At 41.0% G+C, this 13,084-nt stretch overlaps 1 protein-coding gene and 1 pseudogene across 1 annotated transcript; one reads left to right on the forward strand and one right to left on the reverse strand.

Moving 5' to 3' along the window:
• Window positions 1–3,485: 3,485 nt before the first annotated feature.
• On the forward strand, window positions 3,486–4,819 carry LOC105509888 (annotated as a pseudogene).
• A 3,187-nt stretch (window positions 4,820–8,006) lies between these two features.
• Window positions 8,007–11,814, reverse strand: LOC105509889 (chondroitin sulfate proteoglycan 4-like). Its single transcript, XM_011939375.1, has 2 exons — window positions 11,297–11,814; window positions 8,007–8,168 (listed from the first exon to the last, which is right to left on the reverse strand). The coding sequence occupies exons 1-2, from the start codon at window positions 11,762–11,764 to the stop codon at window positions 8,007–8,009; spliced, it is 630 nt and encodes a 209-aa protein (XP_011794765.1). The 5' UTR covers window positions 11,765–11,814.
• Window positions 11,815–13,084: the final 1,270 nt, after the last annotated feature.

The raw sequence follows: 13,084 nt of genomic DNA on the forward strand, positions 1-13,084 counted from the left end.
TTACTTTAAGTTCTGGGATACATGTGCAGAGCATGCAGGTTTGTTACATAGGTATACATGTGCCATGGTGGTTTGCTGCACCCATCAACCTGTTGACTAGGTTTTAAGCCCCTCAGGCATTAGATATGTGTCCTAATGATCTCCCTCCCCTTGCTCCCACCTCCCGACAGGCCTTGCTGTGTGATGTTCCCCTCCCTGTGTCCATGTGTTCTCACTGTTCAACTCCCATTTATGAGTGAGAACATGCAGTGTTTGGTTTTCTGTTCCTGTGTCAGTTTTCCGAGAATAATGGCTTCCTGCTTCATCCATGTCCCTGCAAAGGACATTAACTAATTTTTTTAAGTGAACGCATAGTATTCCATGGTATATATGTGGGCTGGCAATTATTTTCTATGAAAACCCAGAACTAAGTTTAGGCTTTTGGGGCCATGAGACAAAACAGAGGATATTTTATGGGTACTTACATAACAAGAAAAAAGTTTTTTCACAAATTTGTTACCGATAAAATTCAAATAATAATAATAATAATTGAGCCAAGTGTGGTGGCTCACAGTTGTAATTCCAGCACTTTGGGAGGCTGGGGCAGGAGGATCACTTGCACTCAGGAGTTGAGACCAGACTGGGCCACCTCTATCAAAAATAATAAAAACCAATTAGCTAGCCATGGTGGCATGTGCCTGTGGTCCCAGCTACTCAGGAGGCTGAAGTGGGAGGGTCATTTGAGTCTCAAAGGTGGAGGTTACAGTTAGCTGGGATCGTGCCACTGCACTCCAGCCTGTCTGACAGAGTAAGACCCCATCTCAAAATAATAATAATAATAATAATTGAATGTAATTTGTTTTTGTAATAGACGCCTACTACTGAGAAGAATGGAATTCTTTTTTGAGAGAAAACATTTTGCTTACATGGGCTTCAAAGTTAATGCTTCCTATAATTAAATTGATTGCAAATGTTCATCTATAAAAACCATTCTCAGCTTGTAGACCATGCAAACAAGCAGGCAGCAAGCCTGATGGGGCCTGTGTACTGCAATTTCCAAGTTCTTTTCCTGGAGTATTTCTCAACAGGACACTATCAACACTTTCGGTGGGTCATTCCTTCATTTTGTAGGATTAGCCCATACATTGAAAATAGTATGCATCCTTGGCCCTCAGGCATTAAATACAGTAGCATCTTCCAGTCAATGTGATAACAAAAAAGCCCCACCACATATTCAAGCTCTCCATCACCCAAAGGGAGGCACCATTGCCAGACAGAACCACAGAATCTTTCTCACATCCACCTTTTCTGCACCTCTGACCATACAACTTCCTCTGATCTTCTAAATAATCTATTATTAACTATTGACCCTCATGAGCAGTATAAACAAGGCTGAAATTGCGAAATACGTATGTGGGAACATTCATCTCAACCAAATTTCAAGTTGAACACATTCAGATTCCCATGTCTTGACAAACCTGATGAATGAGCCCACTATGGGCTCATTTGTGTGAGAGGCTGAGGCTTCTCCCAGAAACACAGTCACAAAAGGAAGAGAGTCAAGATAGAAACCTGGTCTAGAAAACATGGACCAATGCTGGGGGAATTGATGGTTTATATCTCCATTCACTCATTCCTTCAACAGATATTTCCTCTTTACCCAATGTTAGGCACTGCTGGAGACCATGGACAGAGGCATGTAGGAGCCATCAGGCTTCCATGCTGTCCTTCCATCCTCAGCCTGTTGTTCAGCGGTCATGCAGTTCCCTCATCTGTCCAACAAGACAAATGGTAGCACATATCTCAGCTGGCTTAAGCCCTTAGAGAAGTACCTGACACATAATTACAGCAAATACTTACTTTTTGAGCACTTATTGTGTTAGTTACAGTTTTTCTTCAAGCCAGTCTTATGGATTCATGCACAGGTTCTTAGAAGAAGAGACAGCAAGAAAGGGTACATGAAAACCATGAAAATCTATTAAATGGAAGTTTTTGGATACTTGAGTGTAAATTGGCATGGAAGGGTTTGCCAGCTTCAATGCTGGTGGTGCTAGTGTAGCAGGTAGTGCTGATGTGGCAGAGAATGGAGCCACTGGTGTCAGGAGGCTTCCAGCACATCATTCTCTCTGTGTGGGCAACAAAAGCCACATCAGCAGCTATCACCTCGGGGTTCCTGCTCAGGAGAAGTGTAAAATGGCAAACACCCTGCACAACCAAGAGGTACTTACTGTGAGCACTTGGGAAGTAGCCCTGGGGGATCATCTGCCAGCAAAGGGGGACTGAGGCTCCCAGAACCAGAAAAATACTGTCCCATGACTCAGTAGTGGCCTTATTTTACCCAAAAACTGATATGGCCTTGGAGTATTTTTTTTAGTAATAAGAGTTATCATTTAGCCTTAACCATGTATCAAGCACTGCATGAGAGCTTCACATCATTTTATCATTTAATCCGCACAGCTCTGCCTCCATTTCCCCCTACTCATATGAGAGCAAATTAGCAGACTAAGTAACTTGCCCAAGGTCACGTAGCCGATACTGGGGAGCCAGGGCTCATCCCCAGATCTATCCATCCACTACAGAGCCGTTCTCTTAACCACGATGCTGCCAGCCTGGCAGAGGCTGCCCACATGCATGCACCTCCCTCACCTGCCTTGAAACAGCCATGCCTCAGGGTGGTGCTGCTTATGAAACAGAATATGAAGGTAACTCATTGTGACTCCTTCTCGTCTCCCAACGGTACCCAGCAGAACACCCAAGTAATAAGTAATATTTATTTAAAACCAGTGGGAACTTGTCAACTATATACACAGAATCATAGGTCTTACTATTTATCATTAGAAATAATATAAATGAAAATCAAATTGGTAGCCCTCAGGTTCTTACGATAAGTCAAAAGCAGGTAGCACTTACCTGAAGGATGTTATTGGCTGTTGCCACCGGAGCATCATCATTTACAGATTCAACAGTCACAAAAAGAGTTTGAGGAAGACTGTTTTGCAAGCTCTGCGCTATTTGCAAAGATGGTGAAATTGTCATGAAGCTTCTCGCTGTCATCATGAACATAGTAAATCAATTCATTTTCCACCTATAACAAACCACAAAATCACCAGTTTGCTGAAATGTGACTTAAAAATATGAACAAACGGCAATAAAAGAAATCCCAATTTTTAAAGTCTCTCTAAAACACAAAAGCACGTCCTCATCCTGTGAAGTTTCAGTCTGATAATCAGAGTGCAAACTGTGATGGATGGTATAGTTTTTCTGAAATGATACTGCATCCTACAAATAAGATGAAGGAGGAACAGCTTTTCCAGCACTGGCTCTGCTTGGTCAGCATGGTTTTGCCTTTATGGTGGTGGAGTCCACCCCAGCTGTGGACCGCAAATAACCCTGTACAAAGAGGAATGGAGATTGCCTCTATCCACCTAGATTCATAAGCTGCCCAGAGGCGATCCTGGCATCAAGGAAGGGAGCATTGAGGCACATTGCACCATCAGCTTCAGAGGATGGCAGCCACTGATTTGTCCCATGGGTTTTTTTCTGGGGAACCAATCTGCCCTTTTGAAGAAAAGACAAAGGTAGAAAGTATGGTGGTGGACTACCTGGCAAATGGTTATCACAAAGGGAAATACATCCTAGAACCAAATGGTCATCACTTCAGCAGGGTTTTTTGAAGAATCAAATTTTCAATGGGATATGAATGACAAGAGCCTACAGTGGATGGAAACTCTGTGACTGTAAGAATTGTGGAGAGGTCTTCAGTGAACAGTTTTGCCTTAAGATACACGTGAGAGCTCAGAATGGAGGGAACACTTCTCAGGGTAATTGTCATGGAAAAGATGTCCTCAGTGTGCACAAGGAAGCTTCTATTGGACAGGAACTTTCCAAATTAAATCCATGTGGAAAAATCTTTGCTCTAACTGCAGGCTTTGCTGTACATCTTGAAATTCTCAATGCAAGACAATCCTACAAATGCAAGGAATGTGGAAAAGGCTTTAAGTATTTTGTGAGCCTTGATAATCACATGGAAATCCACACTGGTGAAAAACTCTGTGAATTTCAGGAATGTGGGAGAGCCATCACAGCTTCCTCACACCTAAAGCAGTGTGTAACAGTTCACACAGGAAAGAAATTCAAAAAGACTAAGAAATGTGGGAAATCCTTCACTAATTTTTCTCAACTTTATACACATGTGAAAACTCATAAAGGAGAGAAGTCCTTTGAATGTAAAGAATGTGGAAGATCCTTTAGAAATTCCTCATGCCTTAATGATTACATTCACATTCACACTGGAATAAAACCAACAAGTGTACATACTGTGGGAAAGCCTTCACTAGATCAAATCAGCTTTATTGAACATGTAAGAACTCACACTGGAATGAAACCCTACGAATGTAAGGAATGTGGCCAAGCCTTCACTCGGTACTTGGGCCTTTCTACACACATATGAAGTCACAGTAGAAAGAAACCCTATCAGCGTAAGGAATGTGGGAAAGCCTTCACTATGCCCACAAGTCTTATTTAACATACAAGAATTCACACAGGAGAGAAGCCTTATGAATGTGTTGAATGTGGGAAGACCTTCATTACTTCTTCCCGTTGTAGTAAACATTTTAAAATCCATAGTGGGGAAAGGCTCTTTGTATGCAAGATATGTGGCAAAGCATTTCTGTATTCCTCACACCTTAATGTTCACCTGCGAACTCATAACGGAAAGAAACCCTTCGTATGTAAAGAATGTGGGAAAGCATTTGCTGTTTCCTCACACCTAAGTAGGCATGAAAGAATTCACACTGCAGAGAAACCCTATGAATTTAAGGGTATGAGTGTTATCATTTAGCCAATCAGTTGCCATCTTTAATTATTGGCACTAACACCAAAGATTATCACATTTGTCCTAAATGCCTTGAGGAGGTTTAACGGCTCATGGTTTGGCCTTAGATACCATCCCAAGGGTCTGAAATTAAACCTACAGGTTCTGAATACAACTCCTTCATGGTTGCCTGAGTCTGGGTATCTGTGAAGAAGGGTCATGGATGGTAACGTCAGTACTGCAGGCTGCCTCATCTTGATGATTAGATTCCTAAGATCATAGCATTAACAAGTTCTGTATGAAATAAATCATGCAGACTGGTCCCAGCCCCTGTTGGTTAGTAGCTGCCAGTGTGGCACATTCATGTCAAAATTTACCAGGAGCCAAGATGATGTAAGCCCCAGAGGTGGATTGTTAAAAGATGCCCCTTCAAAGGTCTCTTCTGTTCCCACGGATCCTGCAGAGCATGGCAGGAATGAAACCATCCATAACTGCCAGTAAACTTTCACAGCCGATTATTTCTGTGTCCCCTTCTTGTAAAATCTAAGAACTGTGACAGCCTTGCTTGTTCTGCCTTGTATGTCTATTTTAGGTGGCACAATCTAAGTGGCAATGTCTCTTCTAGTATAATCCAGTCTCTCTCCTCATTTCTGTTAAGATGGCTGATATAGTCCATAAATCTCATTCATGATCTCTTTATCAGATGATTGTTCAGCCACACTTTCAGGATTCTCTTCAGCACAAGTTTTCTAATTTTTGCAGTATGGATAGGCTGAGAATTTTCCAAATCTCCAAGCTCTGGTTCCTTTTTCCTTAACAATTTCTTCTGCAATTCAAGTCTCCTCTTTTGCATTTTCCTGTAAGCAGTCAGGAAGAATGAAATTTCCTGTGTACTTTAACACTTTAATTACAGGTCTTAGTGATACATACTTAATTTTCTCTCTCTCAAGCTCTACCTTCCACAAAATGCTAGAATACTGTTCTGCCAAGTTATTCACCACTTCATATCAAGGGTTGTCTTTTCTTCATTTCCCAATGGCATGTTCCTCATTCCCCAATGACACCTCACCAGAATCACCCTTACCAACCTTATTTCCAGCTTGTACATCAGAATTTTTCCAGCCTCTACTCATTTGTCAGTTTCAAAACTGCTTCACATTTTTAGCTTTTTGTTTCTTTGTTTGTTTTTAATTACAATACCTCACTTCTCAGTACCAAAATCTGCCTTAATGAGCTTAGGCCACCATAACAAAATACCACAGACCAAATGGCTCACAAATTCATTTAATTTTAAATAAATGAGGTTAGAAACAGAAATTTATACGCTCATATTTCTGGAGGCTGGAAGTCTGAGATCAGAATGCCAGCATGGTCAACTTCTGGTGAGAGCTCTCTTCCTGGTATGTAAATGCCCACTTCCTCATGTCTTTACATGATGGAGACCAACAAATAGGTTGGTCAGTCTGTCTCTCTCTCTTTCTCTCTCTCCTCTCTCTCTCCTCTTTCTCTCCTCTTTCTCTCTCTCCTCTCTCTCACCTCTTTCCTCTCTCCTCTCTCTGTCTCCTCCCTGCCATCTCTCAACATAATTTCATGATACTTCCTAAAGATCCTATTTTTACATACAGTCACACTGGGATTTGGAGCTTCAACATATGAATTTTGGGAGTTATTGTTCAGTCCAAAGTACTTAATATTCTTCTTTTCCCTTTTAACACAGGCAATCACATAATCTGTAAATAATGGCTCTTATTTTTCCACTTTAGTAGTTAGGTTTTATCTCTCTCTATATATATTTTTTCTTGCTTTACTGGACTGATTTCAACATCCAGCACAACACCAACTAAAAGTAGTAATACCAGCATAACTGTCTGCAATTCTGCTGAGATATGTGCTCCATTTTATTGGCTTGGCTGTAGGTTTTCATTTTTTATTTTTTATTTTTTGACGAGGCTATCTCCAAAGGAAAGGTTTCTTTTTAATATCCAGTTTTTACATGATGAATGATTTCCCAATATTTCATAATTTGTGAGGCTGAGTTCCTCTTGAATTTATTGACTGTTTCCTGTGCATCCTCAAAAAAAAAAAAAAAACATTAAGGAGGAACAAAGCGATTGAGCAATGTGGTGTAGCAGAGAGAATGTTGGACTGATCATCGCAAGATGTGAGGTAAAAATGCTACTTCTAACATGAAAGTGTGTTGTGAGTGACTAATTTTTGAGGTTGCTAATTGCTTTGTTTGACAATTCAAACTGTTAAATTTCAGCTCTGAAACTTCTATTCATCCATTGCTTGGATTTCTCCTTTAGAGACATATGGACCAGAGCAACTATTAAGTTTGCCCAAATTTCTCTTTTCTAAACTAAATATGCATTGCTCCTTTAACTGTTCTTTGTATGTGAGGTTATACTTCCTACTGAGGTTATATTCCTATAATCCTGCTCCTTCTCCTTCAGAATACAATAGGTTTTTGTGCAACTAATAAAGAACGCTACGCATAACTAGCTAACATACACCTGCTGTGGACAGACTGTCATGAATTACACCGAAATCAAATTACTCTAACAATACAGGTTTCCCTCTCTATAATAATCCAAATGCAAACATTTACTTTTACTTCTGTTATATTTTATCTTTTTTTTTTTTTTTTGAGATGGGGTCTTACTCTGTCACCCAGGCTGGAGTGCAGTGGCATGATCTCAGGTCACTGCAACCTTCACTTCCTGGGCTCAAACGCTCCTCCCACCTCAGCCTCCCAAGCAGTTGGGAAGACAGGCACGCACTACCATGCCCAGGAAATTTTTTGTATTTTTGGTAAAGAGGAGATTTCACCACATTGCCCAGACTGGTCAGATTTCATCCTTTTAATGTTTGCTCTGAAATCATCCTCCAGAGAATTAGTTATTCCTCTTGGATTTGTCATAACCACAACTTTGATCAAAATGCCTTTCATGTCTTTAAAACTCGGATGGAAATGTTGAAGAGCACAGAATCAAAATCAGAGACCAAGAGGATTATAAAACTCAAAGGGAACTTAGCTGCAGTGAGTCTGTGATCCAAATATACAGCAGAGAACTTCCAAACCCCAAGAGTAGCAGAACTTCTGAAAAAGTATGTGGGATTGTGTTTATTTTGATAAAATACAGCCAAAATTTTTAATAGTCCAACTTCGCCCATTCCTGTGGCGTACTTCCCCTGAGCAAAGTCTTTTGATCTTTCAGAGGTGTTTCTGACAAGAGGTGAAAAGTTCATGAAGGGTCTCAAGAGAAAGTTGTGCCCACTCGTACACAGGTGCTATGAGAATTTCTTTGGAGTTCTGTGGGCAGAGGAATTCCAGATCATGGCCTGTGAGTGTGCTCCTGGAACATGCTGTCTTAAGCTATTCGAAAACAAACATGGAAGATGGCTCTGAGCAGAAGGTGGGAGAAGTTTTAATGCACTATAGGAATGTAACCTTTGAATACCAGTCATGTTCAGAGTATTTCTCCTGGAAAAATACATCATTTCCTTAATGGAATGGCATTTCCCAAAATGACATGCCATTTAATAATATTAATCTGAAGGCAAAGAGAGGGTATGTTGGGGATTTGTCTATCCCTAGACTTCTAAAACCACAACAATATCTGCTGGCCTGAAATTAAAGGATAAAACAAACTAACGGAAAATCTTGACAGATTCAAAAGTATTTGGTCCCCTGTCACCAACTCTGTTCGGGGACATACTTGATGCTCCTCTGCTCACACCTTCTCATCCCCCAGTGCTCCCCTCTCACTCCTCACTCCGGGTCAAAGGTGAAGCCTCGGGCCCTCCCACACCTGATTTGCTGGCTCATCTGCTGTGCTCCCCACCATGCCTGCAGCGCCAGCCACACTGGGTGACTTGCCGCTCCTTGGACACACCAGGTGTGCTCCTCACGCAAAGCTGTTGCTCTCGCTCTTGTTCTGCCTGAATGTTTTTTGCATAGACACTTAGCTTACCTATCCATCACCTCCTCCGGGCTCTGCTCAGATGCTGCTTTCTCAATGGTGCCTTCCTTCGCCACTCTATTAGAAACTGAATGTCAATACACACACACACTTCAGTAAAGCTGCCAGCACTTCCTAGCTCCCTTTCCTGCTTTATTTTTCTCCATCGCATAAATCATTCAACATGCCATTTATTTCATGTATTTATTTTATGTATTGTTTCTTCCTGCCTCTCTCTTTCCCTCATCAGGAAAAATGCTCCCTGTGGGCTGGGATTATCACCTGGTTAGTTCACCAATTTATCCCCAGTACCTAGAACTGGCATCCCTGTCACAAAACAGATATTCAAAAACTATTTGCTGAATGAATGAAGGGCAAGAATGGCCAGGGAATCTCCCTCTCCCAGTCACTAAAGGCTGCAGCCACTAGTTTTTAGAGGTTAGAGTCACTGTAAGTGAAAACGACTGTGTCTCAACACTTGGTGACCCCAGGAGTCATCTAGGGAGAGACAATGTGAAGGGGTCACCTCAAAAGCAGGGACCGGTGGCTTTGACTCTTCTCTGTGAACAAGGCTACTGATAACATAAAGAGCATGTTGTCACAGCAGATGCATAGGGAACACCTGCATCTCGACACATACATTTCAACCAGTCATTCTTAAATACATGCCTCTTACAAAGCACAATTAATCATTGAATTGACCAGGATCGGACCAAAATTTAGTGCTCAGAAGATAGGACTACAATTTACAAACTACTTTTAGAGAAGTATTCCATTCAACTCACAGTGGAGCAGGTTTGAAATGGTCTTAGATGGGTTTGTCCAGCCTTTGAGGGAGAAGCCATGACTGAAAGACACCTGCACAAGGTCACTAAAGCATCACCTTCCCTGGGACCCCACCTGCATGAGGTCACCAAAGCATGACCCTCCCTAGGACCCCCGCTGAGAAGCACTGATGTCTAAGGTCTTTTCCAACCCTCAGTATTCTCTGCTTCTCCCCAGGGCTCCCCAAGTCCCCTGGTTAAGTCTAGCCTCCTTGACGTGTAATTCAGGTTACATCTCCTGTGGTCAAAGGGGAGGACTCCTCCACAGACTAGCTCCAAGTGCACTCTGCCACTCCTCCACCTCCTGGACAACTCCCCATCCACCTAGAATGCTGTTGGCCATGCTGTTCCCTTTGCTTGCCCTGCTTTTCTTTGTTTCCTCCTCTGTTATCTCTCTGCTCTTTCACTCTCTCCTCAAAGTCTAGCTGAAACAGTATTTCCTCTGTGAAGGTTCCCCTATGAGCTTCAGTTAGCATCTTTATTCCCACCGCACCACTGTGAAAATGCAACGTGAGGGGCAAGAAAAGTGCACCTTATATTAAACCTGGTGCCCCTGATTGCTCAGCAGTATTTCTTGAGGGTGAGGAATATGTTTCACTGACCACGGTAACTGCACACAGTAACTCGAACAGGATGTTTAGTAAATTGATTCAAATCAATGGATGCGTTGAAATTCTTAGAAGCAAAATGAAGCATCAAACATGTGTTCTTAGCTGACTAGACAAAGACACTCTAAAATGGTAGGTGGTTGTTAATGTTTTCCAACTTGGAGAGTGTATATTCCTAGGGTCTTATAAAGGAAATGATGGGGACCTGCAAGTTACTTTTCAGCATTTAAAAAGAAAGTAATGGAAATCATTCTTTTATTCATGATAAGAAAGTACAGTCTGACAATAAGACCATTCTAACCCAAGGCAAAGAAACCTGACAGCAGCCTGCAGTTGTCCTTGGTTATTTTATGCTGATTGGATGCCAAATTGGCAATTGTGCCCAGATCCCTGATTGCAGGAACTGGACCATTTTAACTATCGAGAGCTTATGTTCATCATAGGGTGTGATATGGAAAATGTACCATGTAAGCATCTGTTAGTTGAGTGAGAAAATGAATGAATAAAAAAATCCACCAATGATTAAAGCACACTTGTGTTAAATACCTGGGCATTACCCCGACATTGCTGAAAGGGACAGTGACAACGTGGCACTCATCTAGAACTGGGCAACCAGGATAGTGCGGGAAACCCATGGCATAGAAGCAAAAGCTGGAAAGCTAGGGATGTTTAACCTCAAAAAGATAAAATTCAAGGAAATCTGATAACCTTTCCTTTCAAATACTTAAAAAGCTTTCATGAAAGGATGTGTATGACTTATTCTGTACCAGAATAGTATGATTCTAAAAGAATCATACTATGAATGAATCTAGGAGGCGTATGTTTTATTCTGTACTAGAGCCAGGACCTAAGAGAAAAAGTTTTTAAATGGCAGATTTCAGCTCAGCCTAAATAACTATCTAAAAATTGGAGCGTGTTTACATTGGAAGGGCACATCTCAGCAAACAGTAAGTTCCCCATCACTGAAGATGTTTAAGCACTGGCTGAATGACCTCTCTATAGGGATACTGTGGAAGGGCTTCTAGCATCTGTTGGGAGGTCGACTAGACACCCTGCAAAGTCCCATTATTCCCATGAATCTAAATAATAAATAGCCATTTTTTCTCCTACCCAACATTCCCAATTACATAAACTGAGAGTTATTACCTGTTTCCTGATAAATTTCATTAGCTTTCCTCTTGGAAAATTAGAACTTTTGACATCACTGTGTTTTGGTGGTTCAAGCAGAACAAATTCACAGCCAAGTCCCTCAAAATATTTGCTTGGAATTTTGAGGTAGTCTTCTAGAAGTGCTCTGGAGCCACCTTCTTGAACTGTGAAATTCTGCACTTGCAGAAGAATCCACTTAGGCACGATATCGACCAAGATTTCGACTCTGCTCACAACTTGGAAACCATTCATCACATTCAGGGAAAAACAGTCCTGTTCTTGGTTGGGGGCTGTCCGCACATAAAGGATATTGCCATCCTCCACATCCGGTTGTGTAAAAGTCAAAGGGGACTTTTCATCTGCACCCAAGCTGCCTTCTTCTGGTATAAATTTTTGGAGGTATCGATGCATTGGTGGAGTTTTGACCATGAACACTGCCTCTGAAGGAATATTATATTCATGCCCAGCCTTGAGTTCACACACACAATACATAGACACAAAAAGAAAAACACATTAATAAATGTAAAAGTCAAGACTGTTGATAACCACATTGTCTTACATTAACGCCCACAATTGGCTTAAGTTGTACTTAGGGTTGATACACAGTTTAAACCTGAGTCTATTTTGGTGCCCATGCCAATATTTTTAATATCGGCCCTGGCCACAAAAAAAAGTAATGGTCAGCAACACTTGAGTAGCTACTAATGTATCAACCAAGTGTCATTCACAGCAGCAAAAACCCCAGGACTCGAAGGTTGAGGTGAAAGAAGGTAGAAGAAGCAGCAGTTGGGTCAGTAAACTTGTAAGACCTTGAGAGGAAAGTTTTCATCCCCCATTTTAACTCGCTCAGCATTTTCAATACTTTTTTATTCAGCAAACTCTGTCTCAAATCTGATTATAACTGATGTGTTGTCATTGGGCTGCATATGCCCCCTTGTGGTGAAACTTAAGTATAAGCTCTTGAAAAAATAAAAAAGCTAGTTCTTATTCAAAACTCACTATTCAAACTCTTATTCAAAACTCACTGTTTAACCCATTCTGATTTGAATTCATTTTTAATTAATTTTATTGGCTGCATCTAGCAAAAAAGTAAACTTGTTTGCAGTCCTGAGGGTAGATTCAGAATAGCCTGCATTTGTGGCCAGTTGCTATAAATCACAGCTTACACATCCCACATCCTATACAGCATTACCCAAAAGAAGTACACCCCTTCCTAACTCTGATCAGCATGACTGGGCCTGCTGGAAGTTTCCAGTAGGAGCCCCAGGAAACCAGGTGACTTTTGGTCTCACCTCTGACATTCCACTGGTCTAGGCTAGTTTTAACCATCATTTTCAGGATACTAAACAAAGCCACATTCAGAACTAAAAAACTATATAATATAGTGTTTGCAGCTATCTTAGGAATGTTTCTTCCATTTGTTAAATTACTCCAAGTTTTTATACTGTGCTTCAGCACATCATAAATATAACTCAAATCAAATGAAGTATTGGCAGTGTTGCTATGAATAATGAATAAAAGATCTCTTAATTTACCATAATATATACCTCTCTTCCTTAGTCCAGTTTTTACTGTACTAAACATACACACACACGTGAGCCCAGCTTTAAAATAAGCCTGAGCATTGCTTACATTCCATTTCCAACTATAGGAAAATTGGTAGCATCAAAATCATGAAACCTTCCAAGTTTTCTTCTCAACAGCATGTATATTTTTAAAAATTCACTCCTAATACCAGGGGAGAAATCA

This window comes from Colobus angolensis, unplaced genomic scaffold (assembly GCF_000951035.1).
Source record: "Colobus angolensis palliatus isolate OR3802 unplaced genomic scaffold, Cang.pa_1.0 Scaffold180, whole genome shotgun sequence".
Taxonomy (NCBI): Eukaryota; Metazoa; Chordata; class Mammalia; order Primates; family Cercopithecidae; genus Colobus; species Colobus angolensis.

What these genes read in the sequence shown, in the direction of transcription:
- LOC105509889 (XM_011939375.1), bottom strand. Translation starts at nt 11,764, where the DNA reads ATGGTCAAAACTCCACCAATGCATCGATACCTCCAAAAATTTATACCA. An exon ending in TATGTAATTGGGAATGTTGG is followed by an intron (nt 8,169 to 11,296) that starts GTAGGAGAAAAA and finishes GTTTTCGAATAG; the next exon opens with CTTAAGACAGCATGTTCCAG.